Below are 24609 nucleotides of genomic sequence, written 5' to 3'. Positions count from 1 at the left end.
TTGTGGATCATAAACCACTTTTATGTATTTCCGGCAAGATCACATTGCCATATTTATTGATAGACTATGTTCAGGATAGGAAACTTCTATAAAAGGGAAGGAGGGCGAGAGAGAGAGCGAGAGAGAGAGAGGCTATAAAGTATTGAAGGGTGGGTCTCCATTTACAGACCCGATCCCAGGGGATTTCTCTGCAATTTTCCCCTTTTCCCTTAAGATACAGCATAAGTGATTCAGCTTGGACCACTATCCCTGGCGGTGAATTGACCCCTAGAGAACATAATTCACCTACTGCATGTGGCAGTAAATTCATTGTTAGTGAGTTGGTTTGTGTGTCTACCTCATGTACGACGTGTATGTGTCGCCTTTATATGTGTGTTCACAGCAAGAAATCAAACACAAAATAACAGAAAACAATATGTGCGTGTTGAGCAAAGAAGTTCAAAGAGCATCGCTTCTTTTAAGAAGGTTCAACATGGAACAAATATATTCATTTGTAATAATAATATTCTTTTTTTTTAAAAGCAAACAGTGGAGGCTGGATGTGGATCAATTTACTTGATCAATATCAAAAATGATATTATAGATTTTTATATACTTTTAAATTACTAATTCATAAAGATTTACAGTTGAAATTACTTGTTGCATGATTGATGAGTTGACCAACAATATATACAATATCAAAACAATGCCAAGGTCTCTGGTAAAGCTTTTTAAAATGTGGGTTTTCAGCTTTTCATTGACATGACAAATTGATTAATCAAGACAATAATGATCACATTAAGCGACAATGGAAATAATAATTATACAATTTGAATTTGCAGTCATCATCAACGTCTATATCGAACATTGAGAGAGTGTGAGGTTTGTGGACACTTGTCATGTGAACACAAATAAAAGTATTGAGGGCAGCCAGGGCACACTGGTCGCATATTACACATCAATCCACAACTATTACATTACATTTCATTTAGCTGACGCTTTCATCCAAAGCGACTTCGAATAAGTGCATTTAACCATTAGGGTACAAACCCGGAACAACAAGAATCAAGAAAGTACAATTTGCTTCAAGAAAGCCAAACTACAAAGTGCTATAAGTAAGTGCTACTAAATCTTCAGTTTAAACGATTATAGCTTTTATTAAATTTTTTATTTTATTCAAGGTAAAGCCGGAAGAGATGTGTTTTTAGTTTGTGGCGGAAGACACATGAGATGATATCCTGATATGTGTGTACGGTGCTCATCAGTAACACAACTGAGCAATTTGGGATCTAACTTGTGCAATAAAAAAAAACTCCCACAGCTGCCCTGCTGTCCATCAATCCTTCAGAGTTACATTTGTTCATTTGAACCATTCTAAATAGGAGGTATTGTTCGGTCTATATTTAATCCTGGAGGGAAACCTTGACCGAGGTCTTCAGTTAACAGCAGGCTTTCTGAGAAAGATTTCAGCACCATGGAGAGCTACTGTAGCAAACGCTCAACTGGCTTCACAGAGCTAAAAACGGACGTCTGTCTGAACCACAGCTTCCTTGTTCGTAGCCTGAATGACTTTAGCTTTAAAGAATACTAGTGAATGACAAACAAATATAGCCACCATCTACCATACTGTATTTCTTTAATAACAGCCTGTAGTGTCCAGTGCTTGTTTATGCCAACATAATGATTTCACGTTATTGTTATTCTGAATACATAGCATTATATAGTATTGACATTTTTGTTAAAACTTTATCAGCGTTAATTCACAGTCTCAACAATACCAAGGTACTCATCTCAAAATGCATTCAATGTTTTTAATTATTACCTGCTGATCCACGATGTTGGATATCAATATCAGTTTTGCAGACTGTGCAGAACGCAGGGTGGGGAAGTCTAAGTAATTTATTCTGCAGCGTTATGGAGAGTAAACAACACAATGTACACTGTGAGAAGTCACATTTAACCATCTGCAACACTTGAGCAATATGATTTACTTTTCTAATCTAGCTGGCTCCGGTCTCCTGAAATGACACAGCATCTTTGTCAATCATCCCTGCTAGCGAATATTCTATTTTTAGGAGGGTGATGGCGAAGGGAGAAAAACATTTTTAGATGAAAACAAAGCAAACCGAAGTGAAAGCCAATCGTCCTTCAGCAGCGGTGATGGGTCATGATAGAAAGAACCTCAAGTTTGTTCTGTTTCTGAATGAATTTTTATAACATTTTGTTAAAAGATTCTATAATTTGCTTATTAAAAATAAATATTTGATTTATTTATTCAATGGTCCAACTCCAGACCACATACAGACATTTCATTATGTTCATTTAGAATTAGTTTGATAACTTAAGTTATTTCTTCAAATAAAGTCAGAATATGACCACATCATTATGATAATATTGCGCTAGACTTAAAATGGACGAACTTTGATGAATGTTATTTCAGCATATTTAAATATTCATATCCACAGCTGAGGTCGATTGCAAAAATTGTGTTACAACAGTGGCCATAAAAGATGATGCCTCATAAAAATATCCATAAGTAGTAACCGAGTTCCATTTTTATTGGGAAATGAAGTTTAGCTCTTTTGGATGCAGCAGAGTGAAAGATTGTCTCTCCAGGCCTCTAACCCTCAACCATTCACCCATCTGTACTCTCATCTGACATTTCATGGCCACTCAGTCAGATGGAGGAAACTCTGATGACACATTGCTCTTCGGTGATGGGACAATTATCTAAAATCACCACCACAAATGTCACTGCAGGAGAGGAGGAAGTAAGTAGGGGGAGAAACAACAGGTAGGCTGACAGGGAGAAGAAGATCAAGAAGCAAGAGAACAGCAGAAACGAGATTATGATAGTGTCAATTCTAATTAGCAAAGGGGAGGATATGTTTGGCTAAATTTGCCGGAAAGTATCTCTTAATGAGGATGAAATCAGATACACTGGAGCTACAATAATCTCAACTCTCCCGCAAGACAGCTTAACACAGACATGAACTCTGATTGTGATCCTGTTTAGTGAAGACAAAAAATAAAGGACTGCTTAAAAAGTGTCCTTATTGAGAAAGTAAAGAGGGTTCAAGAATAGTGCTTCTGTCTGAGATAATCCTCAGTAGAAAAACAAGGTAAGATAAAGACAACTTTGTGGTTGTTAGGAAAAGCCACATAACAGGAGGATTACAGACACTGAGAAGAGGAGATGACTGCTGAGTTCCTGATTCCAGAAACCTTTTGTCTATTTTTATATCACCGGTATATTCATACTTGGCACGTCTATTGTTAAGGATCCAAGTTTCAGATTTGGTGTAATTTGGACAAGTGATTCATTCAATATGGATAAACGTTGAATAAACAGGCAACCAGTGCTGTGTACTAGCAGCAGCAGCAGCAGGGTCTAATCAAAGTAAGTGATGTTGTCACTACCGACAACAGTGCAGTTCCCGACAGGTATGTTCATAATGGGCAATGCTAAAGTCAGAATAATAAACAAAAATCACATGTCAGTGTTTTCTTTTTCATCAACACACAAAAGCTATCACACCTGCAGAACTCTGGCTGAATCCAACCCCGTCGTCTTTCAGACTGGGCCATGAGGCAGGCATATGGGTTATTTCCTGATTTACATTTGTCAAAGGAGGAAAATGGGATGGGAGAAAGAAACACACAGATAAGTTGATAAAGTGAAGGTCATAACTCTCACACTGCACTGCACACAGAGGAAAGGTCATTATCATCACTCACTTCCCAACCAATCGCAAAGAGAATCACACTGAGGAATTGCCACCATTCATTTCTCCATAACACACATCCAGGTTGATACATTTTGACTTTGAATGGACTAGGGAGGCACCAATCTTACATTTCAGTCAACATATCCATACCGAGCTTCAGGTTCCAACCGATACTAAGAGCTTATCTGAAACCAGTGTTGTCAAATGAGCTGCATATGCCTCACAGCATGGGAGAGACTGTGATTATTGGCCTCGCAAAAGAAACACCTCCTAACATTGTGGTCTTTGTTTTCTAGGTGTTGCTAGTTGTTCTTGACGTGTAGTGCAATAGCTAGCCACCATTCATTGGCAAATTGTTGATGAACGAAGTGGAGAATCTCACAGCTAAAGGCTTTAGGACATGGTGGAGACCAAAAAAGGAGCAAAAAGAGAGAAAATACTCCAAATAAATGCTAATGCTGCTCAGTATCTGCTTAATGTATATGGCAACTGTCAGTCAACAATGTTGTCAAATATACTGAAATGGTAAAAATATGTCAGTGTTGCGTTTATAGCCTGTTTCTAATCTGCTGTCTTAACGGAGGGTTAGAGTTTGAATAGAACGATATTTTGGAGTTTTTATCTCAGCAACTTGTGGTTAGCACTTGTTTGAACCAGCAGAACTCCACCCAGTCTTCACCCTATTAAAAAAATGCTCCAGAAACTTAGAGCAGCGAATGGCAAACTCAATTAACATGTTTTAGGAAAGCTACATGTGCTCTTAGAGATGTTGTTTTCTAGAAGAGTCCCATTAAGCAGCATGAGGACATTTACTCGCCAGGATGTCAGTGATTAATAGACAAAGAAACTGCATGAACCTTTGCTCATTTGTGTGCGAGCATGTGTGTGTGTGAGTGTGTGTGTGTGATCGTCTGTGTGCTTGTGTATGTGTGTGCCTGTCTTTGTAATTAGCGATTACAAGACTGCTATCAACAGAACGCCTCACTGACTCCACTTTCAAGAGTAACCAGGAAGTGCAAACACAATTACCAGAAGAGAAGGAGCATAAAAAACATTTAAATATGAATAACATCTGAGATACTAAAGTCCCTGAAGCTTGCACTACTGCCTCCCTGCACACTGCCTACTTCACAGAAGAAGTAGTACCATTAAGACATGTGAATCTGTCTGTGTGCACACATAAATGCACGTGGTAATTTATAATCTGTAAGAGAGAGGTTATGTACACAGACTTGATAAAATGCATGTCTCTACAAGTGCTGGCTTACTTTCAAGCCCTCGAGGGTTGATGTATGGATAAAACCAGTAATGGCTGTTGGTAATTGAAATAGGAGCCCATCTATCTCTTTGAGCTAGGGTACACTGAGCAGTGTGGCAGTGTGGCAGAGGAGAGAAGCGAGGTTGAGGAGCTGGGGCATAGTTACCTTGATATGCGGTTCAATTAAGCGGCTGACAGGAATTAAAAGCACTTTCTTGAAATAACAATCTCTGGATTAATGATTGAATTCAGGAAATGATCTCAGCAAAGAACAAGTCTCGGCACAGATGAACACAACTTTCACAACAACGACCTGCACAACTCCAGTGCTGTTTGTGTGTCCAGGAGTGTGTGAGACTGCAGTCAGCAGTTTGAGGAGATAGACGAAGAGAGAAAGAAAAGCAACGATCCAGCATTTACAAAGTCTGCCGCACAATTAGAGCACAAACGATAGATCCGAATTTTTATGACAGATCAATATAGAGATATTACAGGCCATATTTCTTCAGCCATGCTCCTGCCAAAGCTCCCCAGAGAATGAAAGCTATAGTATCGACTATTTCTGTTCAGTCATCATCTTGCACCATTACTTGATAATATTTTTGATCGGTCAAGTACGCTGATGTATGTTAATCTAATGACAGTCCCATTAGCCCTTATTGTACTAAGCATATTAATGCAATATTAAGTGCTATTAAGTGCAATATTAAGTGCTATCAAATGTCAGTGTATGCTTACATACTAGTAAAATAGTAACAGTAAGACAGTGAGAAATCAGTGTATGTTAGCAACTAACATTTTAGTTTTTTTTCTCTTTACTGCTATACCTACTTCCGTGAGTCCTGTAAACCGTTTTTCAAAATAAAATCCTACTTTAACAGCTAATCAACACATTTTGTTATTCAACACATGATCAATAAAGTACCAATCAATTTCTTTCCATCTGAAATCAGTCCAGGGATGTAACTACTTATCTCATCGACTAGATAAGTATTGCCTTCATATCATAATCAGACATATTCAAAAGGTCTGTGCCCATGAGATCGATCGATCTGGGTCATATATCGTACGGCCTGGTCCCCACAGAGGATATTTTCCTAGGATGCGTGATTCATTTGGTGCATGTGAGCTCTGCTTCATTGCTGCAGACATCTCTGACACTAATGTCTCAGATTTACCAACGAACGTTGCTGTTAAAGACCGTGCGAGGCTCTGATGTTCGGCATGAAAGCGGGGTTAATTGATTTGTATCGCCTTCGTGTAGTGGAACACTAGCACACAGACAAAAGTAATCAGTTGACACTTGTCTACGGCAGAACACCTGGATAAATGCATGGACAACAGACAAGACAAATCAACATGACAGACACCGTTGCAGGTCAATCCTGCAGGGACTGGTTGTAATTCTACCCGCGGCTACTTTTATCAATTTGTAATCTAACCTATCTGTTTCTTTCACATGTTTGTTTAACACATGGTTCTAGTTCACCTGAGCCCAGTCCATCCATTTCGTCATCACGCTTGACCCCTGCTGGAACCAAAGCTCTGAGATGAAAAGAGGAGAGGCTGTGCTGAGAGATAAGGTCGGATCTGAGAGGAGTGGAATGAGAGAGGTCAGGGCCCAGGAGTTTTGGGGGGGGGGGTCTCTACTCTGCAGCGAGCCCACATTCATAGCAGTAACGTGACCCGCTGGCTGGTCCCTGTACAGATATCAAACAGGGATCAAAGGGAGGAAGAAAAAGGAAGAGGAAAAAAAGACGTACATTAAAGGAAGGGAGACAGGGAGGAAAACGCAGATGTGGAAACGGAGACTGCAGCGAGAAGTTAACAAACCAGGGGTGGGGGAGGGCTGCTGAGGGAGTCGGGGTGACCCCTGCAGAGACAAACACCGATGAGACGTAGGGAGGAGAGATAAATTGATAGAGGAATGAGAGGGAGAGTAGTGAAGCACATTTCAGGACGTCAGATCTACTCTGCCTCCCACAGTCACAGTGATTGGATTTGTTTGACTTTGCCCGACCATTTCCTATTTGGGTAGTGCGGTTTCTAGACCATAATGAGTGCATTCATTTTTTCCTGCCTCCATGTGACTTTGTTTGTGTTTATATCCACATGTGTGTTTGTGTGCACCCAGTCCCCTCCCTGTCTCTCTTTCATTTCTCGTACTCGACTGTAATACAATAACATAGAACCCAGCGATCGTACAACTTCTTTTTCTACAATTCTTCCTCATCCTCCGGGCCAGCTCTCTGCCGACGAGATGCTGCCAAATTTCCACAGCTCCAATCCAATGTCAGCGTGTCAATAAGTGTCCAAATGTGCCAACAAACTCAATTTAAGAAATATATTCTCAGAGGCCCTGGTGCTGCAGCAAGTCTGGAATGATTGACTTCACTGAAATATTGAACTTTTGAATTTTCTCCCCGAAAGGAGATGTAAATTCATTAAGCTCTGGACCAGTGTTTGTGCTCACGCTCCCACGCGAATCCTCAGGTGAAGCCATTTTCCATGTTACACGTCCTGCAGCTCCTGGAGTCTGCTGATTAAATTGTTGCCTTATCCAATCAATTAAAACAGATCCATAAAAAAACCCAGAGTAGTGTGAGAAGAAGGCAAATGTGTAAATGGTGCACTTGGAGGTCTGTGTGACTCTTCTTCCCAATTTCTATCCCAGACGGAGTATAACGACCATATTGAAGGAAAATATTTCCAAAATAATTCTATATGTATCTATATATATCTGTGAGAATAAAGTAGTAATTTAACAGGGGAAAAGGTCACAATAATGCAAGGGAATAAGCAGCAAGGGGAATGTTTCCCTGGTTGGTCCACATTTTTTCTTGAGAAACTACGAAGCCCTTTTGAATAACAAAACATTTCCTCCTACAAAGAAGAAGCAATTTCTAGCTCAATCTTTTTAAAGTTCTGATATTTATGGTAATGTGATTCTGATGAGCCAAAAGATCTGTGAAACCTATAATAAATTATAACTTAACAAGATTCCTCAGTTTGACAAAGACGACAGGCTGATCTTCTTATATTGCCCCAATAGCATGACACAAGACACTCAATTTATTTTCTTATAATATTACGAATTTATTCTTGAGATATTTTTCCCCTTTTAAGTGGCTCCAATACAAGTGTGTCTCAGCTGAGACACCATTTACATTTTTTATACCAGGAATTCCTCAATACTTCCTCAATAATCTTTCTTGCTGCCTGTTGTCAGGGGCCTTGTGAGGTAGCCTCACTGAGCAGCCTGCAGAGTGTCATGTCACAGCAGTTACATTAACATCAACAGCAGGTTACTTTAGAGCGGGGCTACATTACCTATTAGTGGTAGAAAAACACATTTGAGGTAGCGGGGCCAACCCGGTTAGCATTCAGCGCTGATCTGACTCTTCAGGGGTGAACACTCAGCCCATTTGGTTTGAGTGTAACTCACACTCATCTGAACTTCAGAGGCACTTTTTTTTGTGATGTACAGGTTTAAAACGAGCAGAGTTAAAACATAGTTTCAAATATATTTCACTTCACACGGCAAATGAAGGTCCAATGAGGGTCGGTTTCACTCCATCACCGAGAGTGAATTCAGCGGGGAAGCAGGAGATGATGCACACAATTTGCTGCTCATCTCTCCCTGAATCTTCAGATGTCTCTGTCAGATTGTTTATCTGTGGCCAGGAATATTGGCTCGTAGCAGTCTGAGCTTATCAGACACTGTTTTACGCTGCCTGACTTATTGACTGTGAACACGGCTAACATGGTTCGTCTCATCAGTGGCCGGCACAATGGCAGCATCGACTGTACTGATCTATGACCAAGTCGGATGGAGGGGCGGTCAATACGGCTAACAAGAGCTGGCTGGTGCCTCTAAATCCGCTTTGGTCCGGTCAATGTGCTGTCCAGGCGGAGCGCTGGAGATAACAGGACGTCATCTCAAATTGACATGTCTGTCCGTGGAAAGTTAAAGGGGTAAAACAGAAAAGAGCGAATGCTGGCTTCAATGGGCAGCACCTAAAACGCTGTTTTACATATCAAATGCACCGGTCAATACTCAAAAGCATCAAAATTCCCCCAAAACCAACAGCAAAATCATTTACAAGCAAAAAACAATTCTGTATTTCCTGACAGTAGATATTTTACACTTAAGTTGGTATTTTAGGGAATGTATCTATACGGACTCAAATTGAAGGATCATTATGTCACACAATCAGGTAATGGGCCTAATGCCCTGAGAGATGCACCCTGCGGTAATCTCTGGTGCTCTGGATGTTCATAATGTCCATTCTCATAATCTGAATCCAGTGGATGGATTTAAGAAATTATGCTCTCTTTTAGTAAAAAATGCAATTCCAGAAATTGGTCCAACCAGAAGAAAGTGTGCTTTTAACGTGTCTTTTTCAGCAAGAGGTTTCGATACCTGCGTCGGAGATAACCGACAACCTATTTTTCGCACTGTGAATCACACAAATTTACTCTAGGAGTGTCCCAGAATAAAAATGTAGAGCTGGAAATGAACATATTAGGTGTCCTGTAACAACAACAAGAGTCAGCCTGTCAGTATGGATCAGTGTTTATGCATGAAGGTAGATGCCTGGCTGCATGTGTGCGATAGTGAGGAAAAGTAGGCTGCAGAAACTAGGGCATCATTGAGACTCAAGAGAGGTGTCTCCAGCCCAGCCTCCTGTCCTATTTCCCTGCCTGGCGAGACTGGCATGTTTTTGTTCTATGTGTGTGTGTGTGCGTGTGATTCAACAGAGGCGGCACCCTGGGCAGTCAAGGGAAAGCTTCAGGCACTGGACGCAGAGAGATAACAGGTGAGCTCCGGGGAGGCCACCTGTGGGAGAGAGGAGGCCAAGTGACAGGCCTCTTTGCTGGGGTGGAATGGATGTGCACAAGCCCCCGGGGCACAGACCAAATGTCAGACAGTCTGTGCACACATCCTGGAAAAGTGCTCTGAGCTTTAATGGAATTTGTCACTTGAGTGTGTATTTGTGTGCGTGTATGTGTGTGTGTAAGTGTGTGGACGCTCTGACTCACAACAGGAAAGAGAGCCAAACAAGGCAGCACAGACAGGTGGAAAGAGTGTGCATGTAGGTGTTTTTGTTTGGCTGTGTGGGTGCAAGAAATAAGCTGTCGAGTGTCACTGTAAATATGTGCTACACAGTTTTGCAAGAATGTACTGTACAGCACAGTAGAAACACCCACACGCGTGCATGACCTCACAAAGTCCCATGCATTCACACACAAGTATGCACCCACCCACATGCAATGTTTACTGTACTATGACGGCCATTATTTATCTACAAGCCCCTGTTCTCCACTCCTCTGGAGCTTCCCAGCACATCACTTATTCATCCCTGGCATTTCTCCCTTGCTAAATAAGGGCAGCCTTTGAACCGACATGCTGGCCCTTTAGTGCTGGGCCAAGTTACATCTCAGCTTCTCCTGTCAGCCTATATCCAGGAAGGGCTCGTCCCACACGGCAACTCTACACCTCAATGACTGGCCCTCGTTGTCAAATCAGAATAGAGATGTGGGTTAATGTGCGAATCGTGGGCACCCGTCTGATCTTTTTGACCGTGCCGCTCTCGCAGCGCCGTCTGACAGCACGTCGTCAGGTGGGTGTCGGTGTAGTGTCAGGTTGCCAGGTTAGGTTTAGATGTGAGAATTAGCTGGTCATGTATCCTGACGTGTCATGAGGGCCAGGTTTGTGTTACAGCGCCCGTGTAGCAGCAAGCAGTGAATGCAGCACTTAACTAAACAGTCCCAGATCACAGTTTTCACATCTATACTATATGTTGAGCTTTCTACATAGAAACACACATGCACAAATACAATACAAATCATTGGGAAGTTCATATAGTTTGGGTGGACTTAAAACTTACTTGAAAAAAAATTTCAAAAACACTTCATGAGCTGTTGATTTATTGCCTGTCAAAAGGTGACCAAGCTATTGGGCAAGGTCCTGTGATGTAGTGAGGCACAGAGAGGGTGCTGCAGCTGACCTGCTCTTACATTTTCATGTATTGATTCTGTCTGATTGAGCCTTGACTGATCTGGCAGTAAGGGAGAAAGAGCAGAGGGTGGGTTGAAGAGCAGAGGAGAGGGCAGGCTACAGGGAGGCACTATTACATTTTTAATTTCAAAAGTTCAGTTTTTCCTCAAGGTCAAACGTAAAAATAACCCTCAAAGGAAGTGGGGCTGGAGCAGAGCTCGACTGTGTAGGCCTGCTGGGGATCAAGCCATGGAGCGGAAAGAAAGCAGCATATTCCATATAGTGGGTATAGGCCAATATGAAAAGGACAGCTTGTTAACATGCATCATAAGCCAATTAGTATCCATGGTGATGAATGAAGGAGGAAGGAAACATGCTGCCTTTAACACAAATAAGCTTTCAGCTCAGGGTTTGCAGCGAATTATACCTTCTCACAAATGATGGTAATATGAAAGACGTGTGCAAGGGCAGGCAGTTGTGAGCATGCAAACTCAAACATGTGCATTAGGCACACATCTACTCACACAAACGTACATAACCCAGAGCCTGAGGATGATTTAAAGCCTCCATGTTGCAATGGGATGGGCTGAGAAGAATGGTAGACTGGAGAATCCAGGCATCACAAATCATCTCCATCACACATCAGTGCTAATGCCACTGATACTAATCCATCAGACAGCCATCTCTAATGCTGCAGATGGCCATGGGTCTATCAGGTTGGTGCTGCGCCCTGCCTCCCTCCCTCCCTCCCTCCCTTCACACATGTGCACACATGTGCAAGCCACTTACACAAATGCACCTCAGAAATAGGCAGTGATGAGACGGTGATGTTCGTATTCTTCACAGCATCCGAAAGCATCAGTCAACAACATCGTAACTTTAAACCAAAAAAAGAATAAGTGCCATAAACACAAGCTTTCAACAGCCGTTTAGAATCTAATGGGGAAGACATTTTTCATCATAAAAGAATGTTAATGTTACATTTTTGTCAATTATGAAATTAGTTTATGTCCTCACTAAACTTTGATAGATTATTTATTTAGTCTCTTGCTCTCTTGATTGCCTCTTCATCGGCTCTATTTCCACTTAAAGGGATTGCATTAACTCCAGCCACTCTCTGTGGGCCGATCAGCTGCTCCCTCACCCTTCCTTTAAGACGCAACTCTGGATTAAACTCTTCCTTCTTTGGCTTGAATCCCTGTCTGGCTCCTGTCCGGAGGACACACAGACACACACACACACACACACACACACACACACACACACACACACACACACACACACACACACACTCAAACACACACACACACACACACGGTCTGACACTTCTCTCGGACAAATTTACAGTTTGATGGATTTCCTTTATAGATCTTTATATATGTATCTGTTGGACATGATATAGGAGAGTTTTCAGAGGGTAAACCGCTAAGATAAGAGAGAGAGAGGACTAAGTTACACATGAAATGTACATGCTAGTGTCATGTACAGTAAGCAACATGTGTGTACAGATCAAGCTGTGCAATTGAATAAATAATCCCACTAGCCTTGATGCCGGTCAGGATGTTAATCTTCTGGCCCCTGAGTTTTCAGTGCACCCATCTTTAACCTCAACTCCACACCCTTATGGTTTCATCTCCGTATCTTGCACAGTTCTTTTCAGGTCGGGTTGACAAAATCTGTCCATAAACTAGGTGAAGACAACATTAGCCATGCTGAAAAAAAGTGCCATTTCTTGGATGTGCTGCTGGCTACAGTGCTTTGTTCCTTTCAAAATAGAAGAGGCTGCTGACACACATGCTACCACACCTGAAGTCATTCAGCAGGAAAAACAGACGCTGATAGAGACATGTCTATACGCCCAGCTTCTTTCCATTCCCCCATCCCAATGTTCTCTTACGCTCGCTCAGGTCCTCCCACAAGAATTCATGTGTCTTAGCCCACCTGTATCTGAAGCTGGTGCAGATTGCCGACAGCCGGTGGACCTGGTCGTCTTTCCCTCCCCGGCTCCGCTCTGCTCTCTACCCTCTCCAGCTGGCTGTTCCTGCCTTCTGCTTCTCCTGTTGCCATATCTGCACCTAAGCAGCGTGTGTGCCAGCCAGTCCCTTCCCTCTCCCCAGCCCACTCTCTGCTTGGCCATCTTGGAATGAACAAATCTTTCTTACATTCATCTTCCGTCCATGCGTGTCACCTTTCAAACGAATGTGCCCTCTTCACACGCTCAATTTTAGCAGAAGCAGCTCAAAAGGCTATTATGGGAGAAGGATGCAGGTAATGTGTGCATATATGGATACTGTACGTGAGCCAGGGAAGCTCGTGTTTAGGCCCTAGAGGTCGCGCTACTCAGTGAAGACAAAAGCATTCATAACAAGACCAAAACAGCCCACGGCCTTTGATTCAGACCTCATGTTCCACATTTTACTTACACTCTCCCTTCCAGACCAAGAAAAGGGCAGCCTCACCAACACTAACATTTAAAGCAGATAGGGAGGATGGTATTTTAGTGTTGTTAATCATTGCTGCAGGTTCCTCTGTGCTAGCAAACAAGCAAAGTGGCTGAGAGAAATGCACAGATTTGAAAGTGTCTCACACATTTTCATGAGCAGGCAGGCACACACACAGACACACAGACACACATACACACACAGTACAGTTAGTCTTGCACAGCTTGATATTCCTTCCACTGAGCCATGTATGTTGAGGCCAATCGTTCTGTCAAAACATTTCAACACTGCTGGGGAAAGAATATACAGCAGCAAGACCTGACTAACTGCACACACACACCCACACACGCACACGCACACACACACACACACACACACACACACACACATACACACACATATATACGCTTCCAGACACATAAAAAAACTCAGATTCACATCACTGTTGTCGGCCTCAAAGAACATGTCTGTCTGACAAAAAAACTATAAGAGGCTGAAAAACACACAAAGTCTGCTACTGCTGTGTGTTTGTCTCTCAACGCTGAGAGGACATAGAGGAGCAGGGCTCAACTGAGCTGCTGCAAATAAACTCTATACTGAGTTCTACTCTTTGCTGGCAGCCATTGCTGCGGGGCGTCCTTAGGAGAGACGTTCCAGGAGATTATTTTTCCCGGCTAACCCTAGGGGACCCTGATCAAATTAATTATTTGTCACTTTCCACTAACCCAATGTTCTGCTAACTAATTGGTGTCAACGGACAGCAAAATATTCATTTAAAACACAGTTTTTTTCAGAGCAAGTAAAATAGTTCAAGACAGATTTATTTGCAAAGCCCCATCCTGGAAACTAGTATATCATTTATATTGCTAAATTACATCTCAGGTTTTCTGCTTAAGATTATTCCTGTTAATGTCTCAGCCAACAACCCCCTGCAGTGTTTCTAATGATGTGCAGAGCGACCTATACATTTTGTCACATTTTGTCAAGCAACTGGCGAAGCAGGTTATGGAAAAAGTACAGATGGACACTCTCCTTGATAAACATTTGGAGCCGAGCTGAAAGCTTTTCCGTTTCAGATTCAGTGAGTGTGCAAGAAAACAGCACGTGAGTGTGTAAGAGTGCATAACTAGTTCTCCATACCAGCATGTTTGTGTGTGTGTGTGTGTGTGTGTGTGTGTGTGTGTGTGCATGTAGGCTTCTGTATGCACAACAGGGGCATGTGCAAGGATGCAAGCGTGTACGCCTGGGGCACAGAAACAGCCTGGGGCATAATGCTCAAGCTAAGTTAGCCTCTTCGCTACATGGCTGTGGGCTGATCCAGGAAGGTTGCCTGAGATGTGCAATTAGCATCCTTACAGTACACACAGGGTAAAAACCTGCTTTCTCACATCTGATCCGTGTAAGAGGCTTCATGTTAAAGATGACACCACCAATTTATCACAACACCCAATTAACTTAAATGAAAAATGCCAAAACAAGGATGAGGGCCTCAAGGCAGAGATGGTCAGAAACATGTGATGCTCTGTGATCTGACCTTTAGAAATGAGTTATGCTTCATGCTATTCAAAACAGCATGAACCTTTGTCTTAACCTTAGCTGCCACCTCCTCTGTTCTTCCACCAATAGATTTCTAGCAAGAACTTCTTGCCCCCCCCCCCCCCCCCCCCCCGCTTGTAACCTGATGACCATGTCTGCTTGACAGATTTTTCTGAAAGGTAAACTCTGTATACATACAATCAGATCTGCCAATCAGACATTAGGACACACACTCACAAACAAACACAAAAACCTTATCACTGAGGGCTGCATTGGACTAACCACAGGCTGTCTGTGTGGATGAGGCTCCGCTCTTTAGTTCCACACGATTACATTCACAATAACCCAGAGCCCCTCAGGTCCCTCGCAGCCAAAAAACTGTGTGTTCCGTTGCACAACACAAAAGCCCCAGTTCCAAAACACCCGTAATTGGCTAAAATGTAATTAACTTACTGACACCATTTCAATTTGGTTTAAATTGGCCGCTAAATCAGCAAGTGGTGCAAACTAAGCGGTCTCAGAGCGGCGTGTACCCGGAGATTCAGGCCAGCTGTTTGAGATGCGTCAGGAAGGGGGGGAGCGAGAGCAGAAGTCTACACGGTGATGACACTAGTGAGACATACCAGACCGCTCTGTCCTCTTTCCTTACTGCTACAGAAGGGACCTTGGACTTTCACACTCTGACAAACACAATTAATTGGGGCAAAATGTGGTGCCCTTGGGTCTCCGATGACTCCTGGCTCATTTAATCTGTTCTGCCTTCAACCTGTATCCCCCTCCAGTGCAGGAGGAAAAAAAATAGGCTAGGCAGACGGTAATACATTATATGCAAAAGAAGAAATAGACAAAACAAAGTGACACAGCAAGACTGAATGTAAGCAAGACTGGAAAAATGCAACGCAGCAGCTAAGGGAGCAGTTACGCAGCGTGAAGGCCGTAAAAGACAGAGCAGGGGAGCTAAATACAGCACGCAGGGCGAGCTCCAGTGAGCCGGAGAGTGTGTCTTTAAACAAGTGTTGTGACTCCTACACGGCCCACGCTGCATATCGAACCTCATCAGTATACCATGGAGCAGGTCTAGCGGGTCATCAGCGGCAACGGCAGCAGCAGCTGAGAATAGCCTTGTAAGGCTTTTTCCGACTGTCAGCCTGCTGCTCGGACTCCAGAGTGGCAGGCGCTGGCTGGGCGGCAGAGGAACAGCGTGCGGTTTCATGTGGAGCTCAAGGGACTGAGGGGAGATATGGGTAGGGTGAATGTAGGCTCGCGGCAGAGGGAACACAAACAGACAAAGATGCAAAGGAGGAGGAAACACATAACATCAAAAGGAGGCTCAGCTGCTTCAGAGAAATGCAAACACTGGATGCACCAACTCACAATATTATTTGCCTGTGTGGCGTAAAAGCTGCGCTACATCTTCATAACCCAGTAAGTGCTAATGCAGTTAGGGTTTACTGGCTTTTGAATAGTAATTAGGGAATAAAGCATTTCATTGTTCCTGGATCAGCAAAGCATCTAAAAATAGTGCAATCTTCTGTTTTTCAATTTGAACACCATGGTGAGTGGTGACTGTGTGGGAGCGGGAGCATGAATCTTAATGAGGATGACATCACCTGTGAGGATGACATCGAGGAGAAAGAGGCCAGTGGGTACACATTTGCACATGAACAAACAAACCGCATATATAGTATAGTGTGCTTTATGATCATGATATAGTTTACGGCATCTTAGTGTCACACTTTTACACGGTGACAACATTAATGAACTCCATCTATACAATGCTTTTATAGTCTTAACAACCCCTCAAAGCGCTTTTACTCCAAGTCCCATTCAGCCGTTTACGAACACATTCGTCCAGCGCTTCTATATACAGTGTTTCTCCATCATTCACTCATCCTATTCACACACGGATGGTACAGCCAGCAGAGGTTTTTGAATTCGGATGATTTAAAGTCAAGTGTCCTGCTCAAGGACGCTTCAACGCGGACTGAAAGAGCCAGGGTACGAGCCACCTAACATAATCTCCATAAACGGATTCTGCGTGTGCATATGCAGAATCTGTTTAGAGAAATGGAGGCTGAGATATCTGTTAAAAGAGATTAGCCAAAATGCCATGTGGGCCTGAAACCCCTGAAATAATGCCGTTTGTGTGTTGTGTGGACAATCGTTGACTTGTGTGATGAAAGAAACCAATCAGCCTGTGTATTGTGAATGAAAGACAGAATATTGACCCGTAGATTCGCTGTCTGAGCTGGAAGCCCGAAACTATTGACTGCTGCTTCCAAGAGGCAAACTTCTCAGATGCTATCCAATGGGCTCAGAGACAGCGCCTGACATGGAAATGCCTGCCGATCATAATAAAGTATTAAAATCCATATGAAAACTGTCAGTTATTATCTAGCAAGCAAATCTAACTAAGTTGGGCCAAGAAACAGATGAAATTAGATTTCTTACTTTTATAAAAATTGTCATTACAGTATGATAACACTTCATCCCGCATACCCTCCCTGTACTTTACTGTCTTTAAGAAACACAACTTGTACTTTCAGCCATTACATTCCTACCAATACTGCTAAATGTACTCATGTTTTTTTTTAAGCTCTGTGATAATGAGACAAACGAAGAAATTATTCATCATTGTCTTTTGGCTGATCTATCTGCCGCTGTTTGAGATGAAAATGTATCTGACATAATGCAAAACTGTTACAGCAGAGTTTTTAGCACTTGCCAGAGACAATCTTAAATGCAGTGAATTATTCATCCGGGATCAGGATCCATTCGTGCTTCTCTTTAGAAAACAGAACAATGTCGAGTACAAAGTGAGATTGTGAATATGCATGCAGCCAAATCTACAATGAAATGACTTCTTTATCACAGTTCTCCATGTTGTATTACTGGGGACGTGATGAGGACTCTTCACTGTGAGCTACATCAGAACGCAGGGGGATCTCCTTTCTGTTCCCCCTGTTTTCTGTTGTTTATCCTTTCATCTCACTTCTCTGCTAGGACTCAAATCATTTTGTTTTCATAAAAGTTTACCCATTAAAAATCCTGGGATTTATTGCCTTATAAAAATGGAACATATTAGAAGATGTATTGAAATTGAGGTTTGCATCAGTGGCTCGTTTTAAATGTAGGCGTGCCGATGTTTTAATGTTGTTGTATGCTCTGGAAACACTCGTTTTACTATACAGCTGTTGTCATTTGTTACGTTGTGTTTATCTGTTAAATTGATTGTTTCTATTTATTTTCGTAATCTAATTCTTCAGTAATGTCGTTATGATCTTACATTGTACATCCTTCCAGTCTGTACAAGAATGATCTCAGGGCACAGCAGTTAAAGAGCTTAATGCTCCGTCAAACATTCTGAGAATAAACAATAACAAGTGTTTGCATAGAAGAATTAGTGTCTACACATGATGGGATTACTGCATATGCAATTTATGATTTAGTAATAGAGCAGAAGCAGAGGGGAGGGAGAAGAAGGAAAACGTAAAAAAAGGGCAATGCAGTTATAAAGCAAGCAAAGAAAAAACTCGGAAGAAAGAATTGTTTGACATTTTTGTGAGGAGGGAGAGGAGGAGAGGCTCAGATTCATTTCATCCCACAGAGAAAAAAAGGCTCAGGATTGAAGCTTACAGTCAAAGGGAAGAGATCTGGGGCTGGAGTCTGATAGCCCCTGAAAGCTAAGGCTCACAAAGCCTCTCATTTCTGGGGCCTCCACTTTGCTTTCTATATATGGGATATACTCTTCATTGTATGTATGCATAGGTGTATGGGTGTTATCGTTTTTGCTTTTAACACCGGCTGCAGGCCGACGTCTTTTTACGACTACCTGAATCTCTAAGTCCATCAATCCATCCATCCATCCGACCATCAATCCATCCATAATCTACTGCTTATCCTTTGTGGCTCGTATGGAAGCTGCAGCCAATCCCAGCTGACATTGGGCGAGAGGCTGGATACCCCCCGGACAGATCCCCCGTGTATCGCAGGGCCAACATACAGAGAAAGACTAACCATTCACACTCACACCTATGATCAACTTAGGCACCTTCTTGCTTTTGGGCAACAGTGGTTGCCCAAGAGCACCACTGTGCCGCCCACGCTCAAGTTTCTTACCTCCTACATATGATGTAAAATGTAAACCAAACACAAGGTCCTTTTCTAATTAGGCTAGACATTGAAAATACACATTGGTGAGCTACATGAGCTACAAAACCTTAACATGAGGGCTCCTGCATTAAAAACCATCCTTCGTAAATAAAGCTCCTGTGTTGCTCTCTGTCGTGTGTCACATGCTCAACATATTTGACATACGTGTGTGGGAGCTACATTCTGTACTGTAGCTGAGCCAGAAGAACTAAGCTTAGTCCAGATTCCATGTCTGTCAGGAGCTACACAGAGAGAGAAAACCCATGACTGACACTGTGCCCTGAGAGGTTAGTAGGGGTGGAAGCTCTGGGGCCGTGCAGGGAATGAGATAAGAATGTAAACTTCAGGGATTCTACCTGCTGGGACCTTTTCTTGTGCTTTGAATTCCAGTGCTGCAACCCCTGTGGAGATGGCTCTGTTCCCAGGAGGTCTGCAGCAAGGAACAACATTGTGTTTCACTCCCACCTGTGGCCATTTCTTACACACACACACACACACACACCGCTCAGAAATGAGACGCCTGCAACATCGCTGTCGCCCTGGCGTCATCCACATCTCCAGTTCTCACTTCCTTAGAATTCATTATCACCTATACAACTGTGTTGCTTCCTTCTTATCTTCCGTCTCACGACCCAGCTTCTATACCAGACCCTATATTCACAGAGCAAATTCATGCTTTTTTTATATTCATGCACGGCATTGCAAATGAGCCCTGACTGAAAGGAGCTGAACGCCTAAGAGTGGCCTTTGAAGAAGGAACAAAGAGAATTCCTGCCCTTCACCACGGTGACGCTGCTCTTTCTTTCTCTTCCTTCTGCTCCTTTTCTATTTTTCTTGTTCGCTCGCCTTTCTCTCCTTCCCAAAATAGAACACCTGTAATCACGTACGTAGCTCTTTACTTCGCTCTTGACTCTGAACAGGGAGGGTTTCAAAACTGAAGCTTAGGAAATCGCACTTTGTCCGTTCTCTACGGCTTTTCTTGACTCTATAGTTGCTCTTATTACACAGTCTTAGAGAGATAGAGAGATAATTCAGGTAGGTGGCAAGGTCAAACATGCTGTCTGTACTACGAATTTGATTTAAAGATGCATGGCCTGAAAACAATCACAGAAACACAAACAGGTGCATGGATTCGGCCACAGAGCATCAGCACAGTCTTACAGACCCATGATGCTCACGCCAGGAGAGGTACAAACACACTGACCTCTTTTCAAGCCTGTGGAGTCGCACCTCTGTGCCATGAGCTATTCTTAGCCTCTCTGTCCTCAGACGGTTAACTCACAATGCCCTCACATCTCACAAAGTGTCTGCCCCTAGTGGGACACTTTTAAGTGTGGGATTCATCTCAGGATATCCACACATTCCTGTATCCACACACACTTACTGCAGTTGCTGTGCACAAAAGTGACGTAAATGTAGTCTGAACATTCCTGCTGTATGAGGGAGCATGTGGTGGTAGTAGTAGCATGCATCTTTTTGTTCAGTCATGAAAACATTCATATTATACAAATAGTCAACAGTCTATGTTTAAGGTGACTGAAAAGGCACATGCAGAAGCTAGATGTTAATTTATGCCTGTCCTCTATATCTGTCCATTTTATTAATCCTCCAGATTTGAACAAAGAAAGCTAATTTTTCATGTTTGTAACCCTCAAAAATAGCTTCACAGACAAAAGAGTTACAAACATCTCAAAAATCATATTTACTCTTCTGAAATGAGAAATTACTTTGGACACAACTTGGGAGTGAAATTTAATTTCTATATACATGAGTGCCTCTTCAGGAATCCATTAAATGCCTAAAGTTTGCAGACACTTACATAAAGTATATGCAACCACAAACTGATTGTTAAATATCTCTAACCCTAACCCGAACCCTATTCAAAGGACAAGAACCTTAAGACGCTAATGGACAGTTTAAATTATCCTGTTTTCAACTGGATGGAACCTGGATGCATGGATTTGCTCCCAAATAGCCACAATCAGCAGCTGGTGATGAGGAGGGCTGCAACCAATGGCTTTGTATGAAAATGGACATTGTGTCTAAACCTCAGTGAAACCAAAATCTCCCAGCCTCAGGCACCACAGGAAAAACTGTCTCAGCCTGTTTATTAATGTGATAAGCCAAAAATCGTGGCAGTTTGCACTGCAGTTCAACATATGGCAATAAAATATTCATTTAAATATTAATTTGCTAATAGTCATCTACTAATCTGCATTTGTATGCAATTAGAGTGAGGGAAGTGCATTTAATTGGTGATATGCCAAGCTGTTTGTTATGCTTCCTAGTCAGGGCCCATACTGCTGTCAAATTTGAGTTTAATAATGCATTCAACTCTCCTCCTCCAACCCCGTCTTTATTCTCCACTCATTCTACCCAGTATGGGGCAAGAGCCTACGGCCCCACACTGCTCTCCCCGCTCTGTGTCCCACATTGCTGCCCAACTCCCTTTGTCTGTTTCCCTGAGCCACCATCAGTCCTTCCGTCTCCTCTCTTTGCATCATTCTCTATTTTAGTCTTCAGACTGCACTAACAAGATGGAGAGAGAGAGAGAGAGATGGCAATGCTGTTTGACCTTGATTTGTGTGAGGAGTATAAGGAAGTGAGCACGCATGCTTGTACTGTGAGAAAACTGACATTTTATCTTATGGGAATCAGCATATGCTGTCAAATCACATTTTCTCCAAGTCCATCTCCTTTTTTCCCCCTCAAGGACGCAAGCAACAGGATAGGGGGAAAAAAACGATGATGGTGCTGGAAGTTAAGCTTGTGGATTACCGAAGTTATTACAATTCATCCAGGGGGGGGGGGGGCAAACATTTATATACTGAACATTGTGTCAATCCATCCGATACCATAAATGTCAACTTGGCAGGGGATCACCGAATCATTACGGTTTAACCTCTGGAGACCCTGAATGTTTGCGCAGATTTTCATGGCAATCGATACAATTGCTGTTCTGTGTCAGTCGGGTCAGAAAGTAAGTCAAAAGGTTCTGCTGTACGTGTCAGTTGATTGACATGTACTATTGCATAATGTACTTAAGAGAGAAAAAAACATGCCCAACCGGAATGGCACTCGATAGAGCGCGTACCGCCGACATGGCCCAACAGTCCCATTAGATTAAGTCAAGCTGCACCTGTGAATGAGGTGGCTGTGACTCAGGAAAAGTGGCTCGTCCACTAACCAAATGGTTTGAGGTTTGATCCCGGACTCCTTCATTCTGCAAGCCAAACTGCCCCAGACAACTGTGCCAGCAGTATGTGTGTGTGTGATGTGGTATAGAGAAAGTGCTGTACATGGATGTTGTGTATGAATGGAAAAACTTTACTCCGTAAATTGCTTCGAAAAGCGATCAAGACTAAAAGCACTGAAAAAAAAGTGAAAAAAAAAACCTGGATCCGCCCCATGATCGCGAGGCACTAAAATTAAATGGGTTATTCTCTTGCCTGACATACACAGCATCTTTCCATTCAATTGTTTTTGTCTAATCTTCGTTACTAATACAAAAAAAAAACTACAAACAAACAAACGCTATGAGGCTTATTTTTGACATTTTCTTGCTAGGGCCGCTAAATCAACTACAAATGTTATACATGAGAAAAACAGCTGAGACTACAACAAGAGAGTACTGTCATTTACAAAATGATCTCCATATCGCTGTGGGTATCAAATGTTTAATAGTATTTAACCAATCTCAGCTACTGACTCCAGCACCATAAGCTTTATCTGTTGTCAATGTTCAATGGCAACAAATATTTTGCAGACACTGTTATGACAAATTGTATTACCATGATCAATGGTATAATAGAGTCATGGAGAAAATCAGCCCCTATGAAAAATACTGGCATGAATTATGCAACAGAGGAGTATGAAAAGTCAGACACACGCAGACACAAAACCACACAAACACACACAAAATTCCATTCCGAGCCCAATTAGGCTCTGTATGTCCGTTTGATCCATGGCACTGCATGGATGCAAAACCAACACAAACAAAAATGTTCCTCTGGAGATTACATAACCCAGTACAATGTGAATACCTCTCTACTCTCTTCCTCTCTCCTCGCACCTTCATTTTTCTCTTTCTCTCGCTTCTTCCTCTTGCTCATTTCTTTTCTTTTCATTCAGTGCCAACGCCAGGTAGAGGTGTGATTTTACCCCCCCCCCCCCCCTGTCTTTTGTTTCAATGCAGCGCAGGAGGAGATGATTGGACAGATTGGGAGGGAAGAAAAATGTAACTTAATCATGGAGACCGAGCAATAAAACAGAATCTTTGTGAGAGCTAGACGGAAAAAAATTGAAAGCAAAAATGTTTTTAACTTCGAAAGGTAGAATTAATTTCCCTGAGGTCATTATGAATGAAATGCATTTCAATAATTCAATACAGTCCTGATCCAGAAAAAGTTGCTGTGGTGGTGAGGAGAGAAGAAAGAGAATTTATAGAACTAATAGAGTAAAATGAAGCAAAACACACGATGCTGCAGCTCCAGCCTATGACTACTCCTGGAATTGATGCTCACAGAACAGGTTCGAAATGATGTTCCATGAATGGATAGCTTGCATTCAAGTGTACAAGCGGAAATGTTTATACTTCGAAACCCATCGTCTGTATTTAACTCATCATCCAAGAAGAAGGAGAAGAGGAAGACGACTGTTCTCTGACTGGTCTCAGACGCCTACGTCCTTTAAGGTTAAACTCAGAAAAAGGTCAGTCAGGTGTTAACTGAGGAGTGAGACGACATCAATCATTTATTTAACATGGAAATCATGCCAGTAAAGCACAAAACATGGAATCTGCCAAGCTGTGAATATTAAATCCCTGTAATACCTCTTTAAAATAATATACCATTATTGGCTATTTATTTCTAGTAAAAGCCAATTAGTTACTTTTTTCAGTTGCGAACACATGCACCACCTTCATTATAATCAAATGTTCAACTTTATGCAAATATCCTGTGATGTGCTGCTCATTGCCAAACTGCTCATTCTGATTCTCTCTGATTTTTCCCTACTCTGCCTAATGAAAGTACTTCATAGGGTAGGAAAACTGCGGTTAATCAGCCTGAAAATACGGCGCAAGACGAAGCTGAAAACGCGCTAGCTGACCTCGAGATGGAAGAAGATGGCTGCCATGAAACTACCTGCTTTGAACTAGCCGACAGCGAGGCTGGAATGCGCTCGGGTCTGGCAAACATTAGCAAGGACATAAAGGACTTAAAAACAGAAATGAAAGCCTCATTCCGCGCATTTGGTGAAGATTTGAGGAGGGACGTGAAACAAGACTTGGATGATTTCAAAAAAGGAATTAACCAAGAGTTCACTAAACTTGGCACTGAACAGCAGCTGCAGAGCGGGAGGATAAACGAGGCAGAGATGCGGCTGGAGAAGCTAGAATCTTGGGCACTGGAGGCAAACAACGCTCTCATTACCTCTTTGAAAGAACAGAAAACCCTGCAAGACAAGTTAACTGATTTGGAGTCGAGGTCGAGGAGCAATAATCTCCGCATCTAT

At 42.4% G+C, this 24609-nt stretch overlaps 1 protein-coding gene across 1 annotated transcript in view; it reads right to left on the bottom strand.

The window, feature by feature from the left end:
• Positions 1–13103, bottom strand: part of LOC133957114 (potassium voltage-gated channel subfamily D member 3-like) — a 32958-nt gene extending 19855 nt beyond the window's left edge. Inside the window, exon 1 of the mRNA XM_062392549.1 lies at positions 13042–13103. Within this exon, the coding sequence (XP_062248533.1) occupies positions 13042–13103 (62 nt within the window). The remainder of the gene's footprint in view (positions 1–13041) is intronic.
• Positions 13104–24609: the final 11506 nt, after the last annotated feature.

Source organism: Platichthys flesus, chromosome 7, assembly GCF_949316205.1.
Source record: "Platichthys flesus chromosome 7, fPlaFle2.1, whole genome shotgun sequence".
In the NCBI taxonomy this organism is placed as follows: domain Eukaryota; kingdom Metazoa; phylum Chordata; class Actinopteri; order Pleuronectiformes; family Pleuronectidae; genus Platichthys; species Platichthys flesus.
This window is presented reverse-complemented; position numbering and strand designations above follow the sequence as displayed.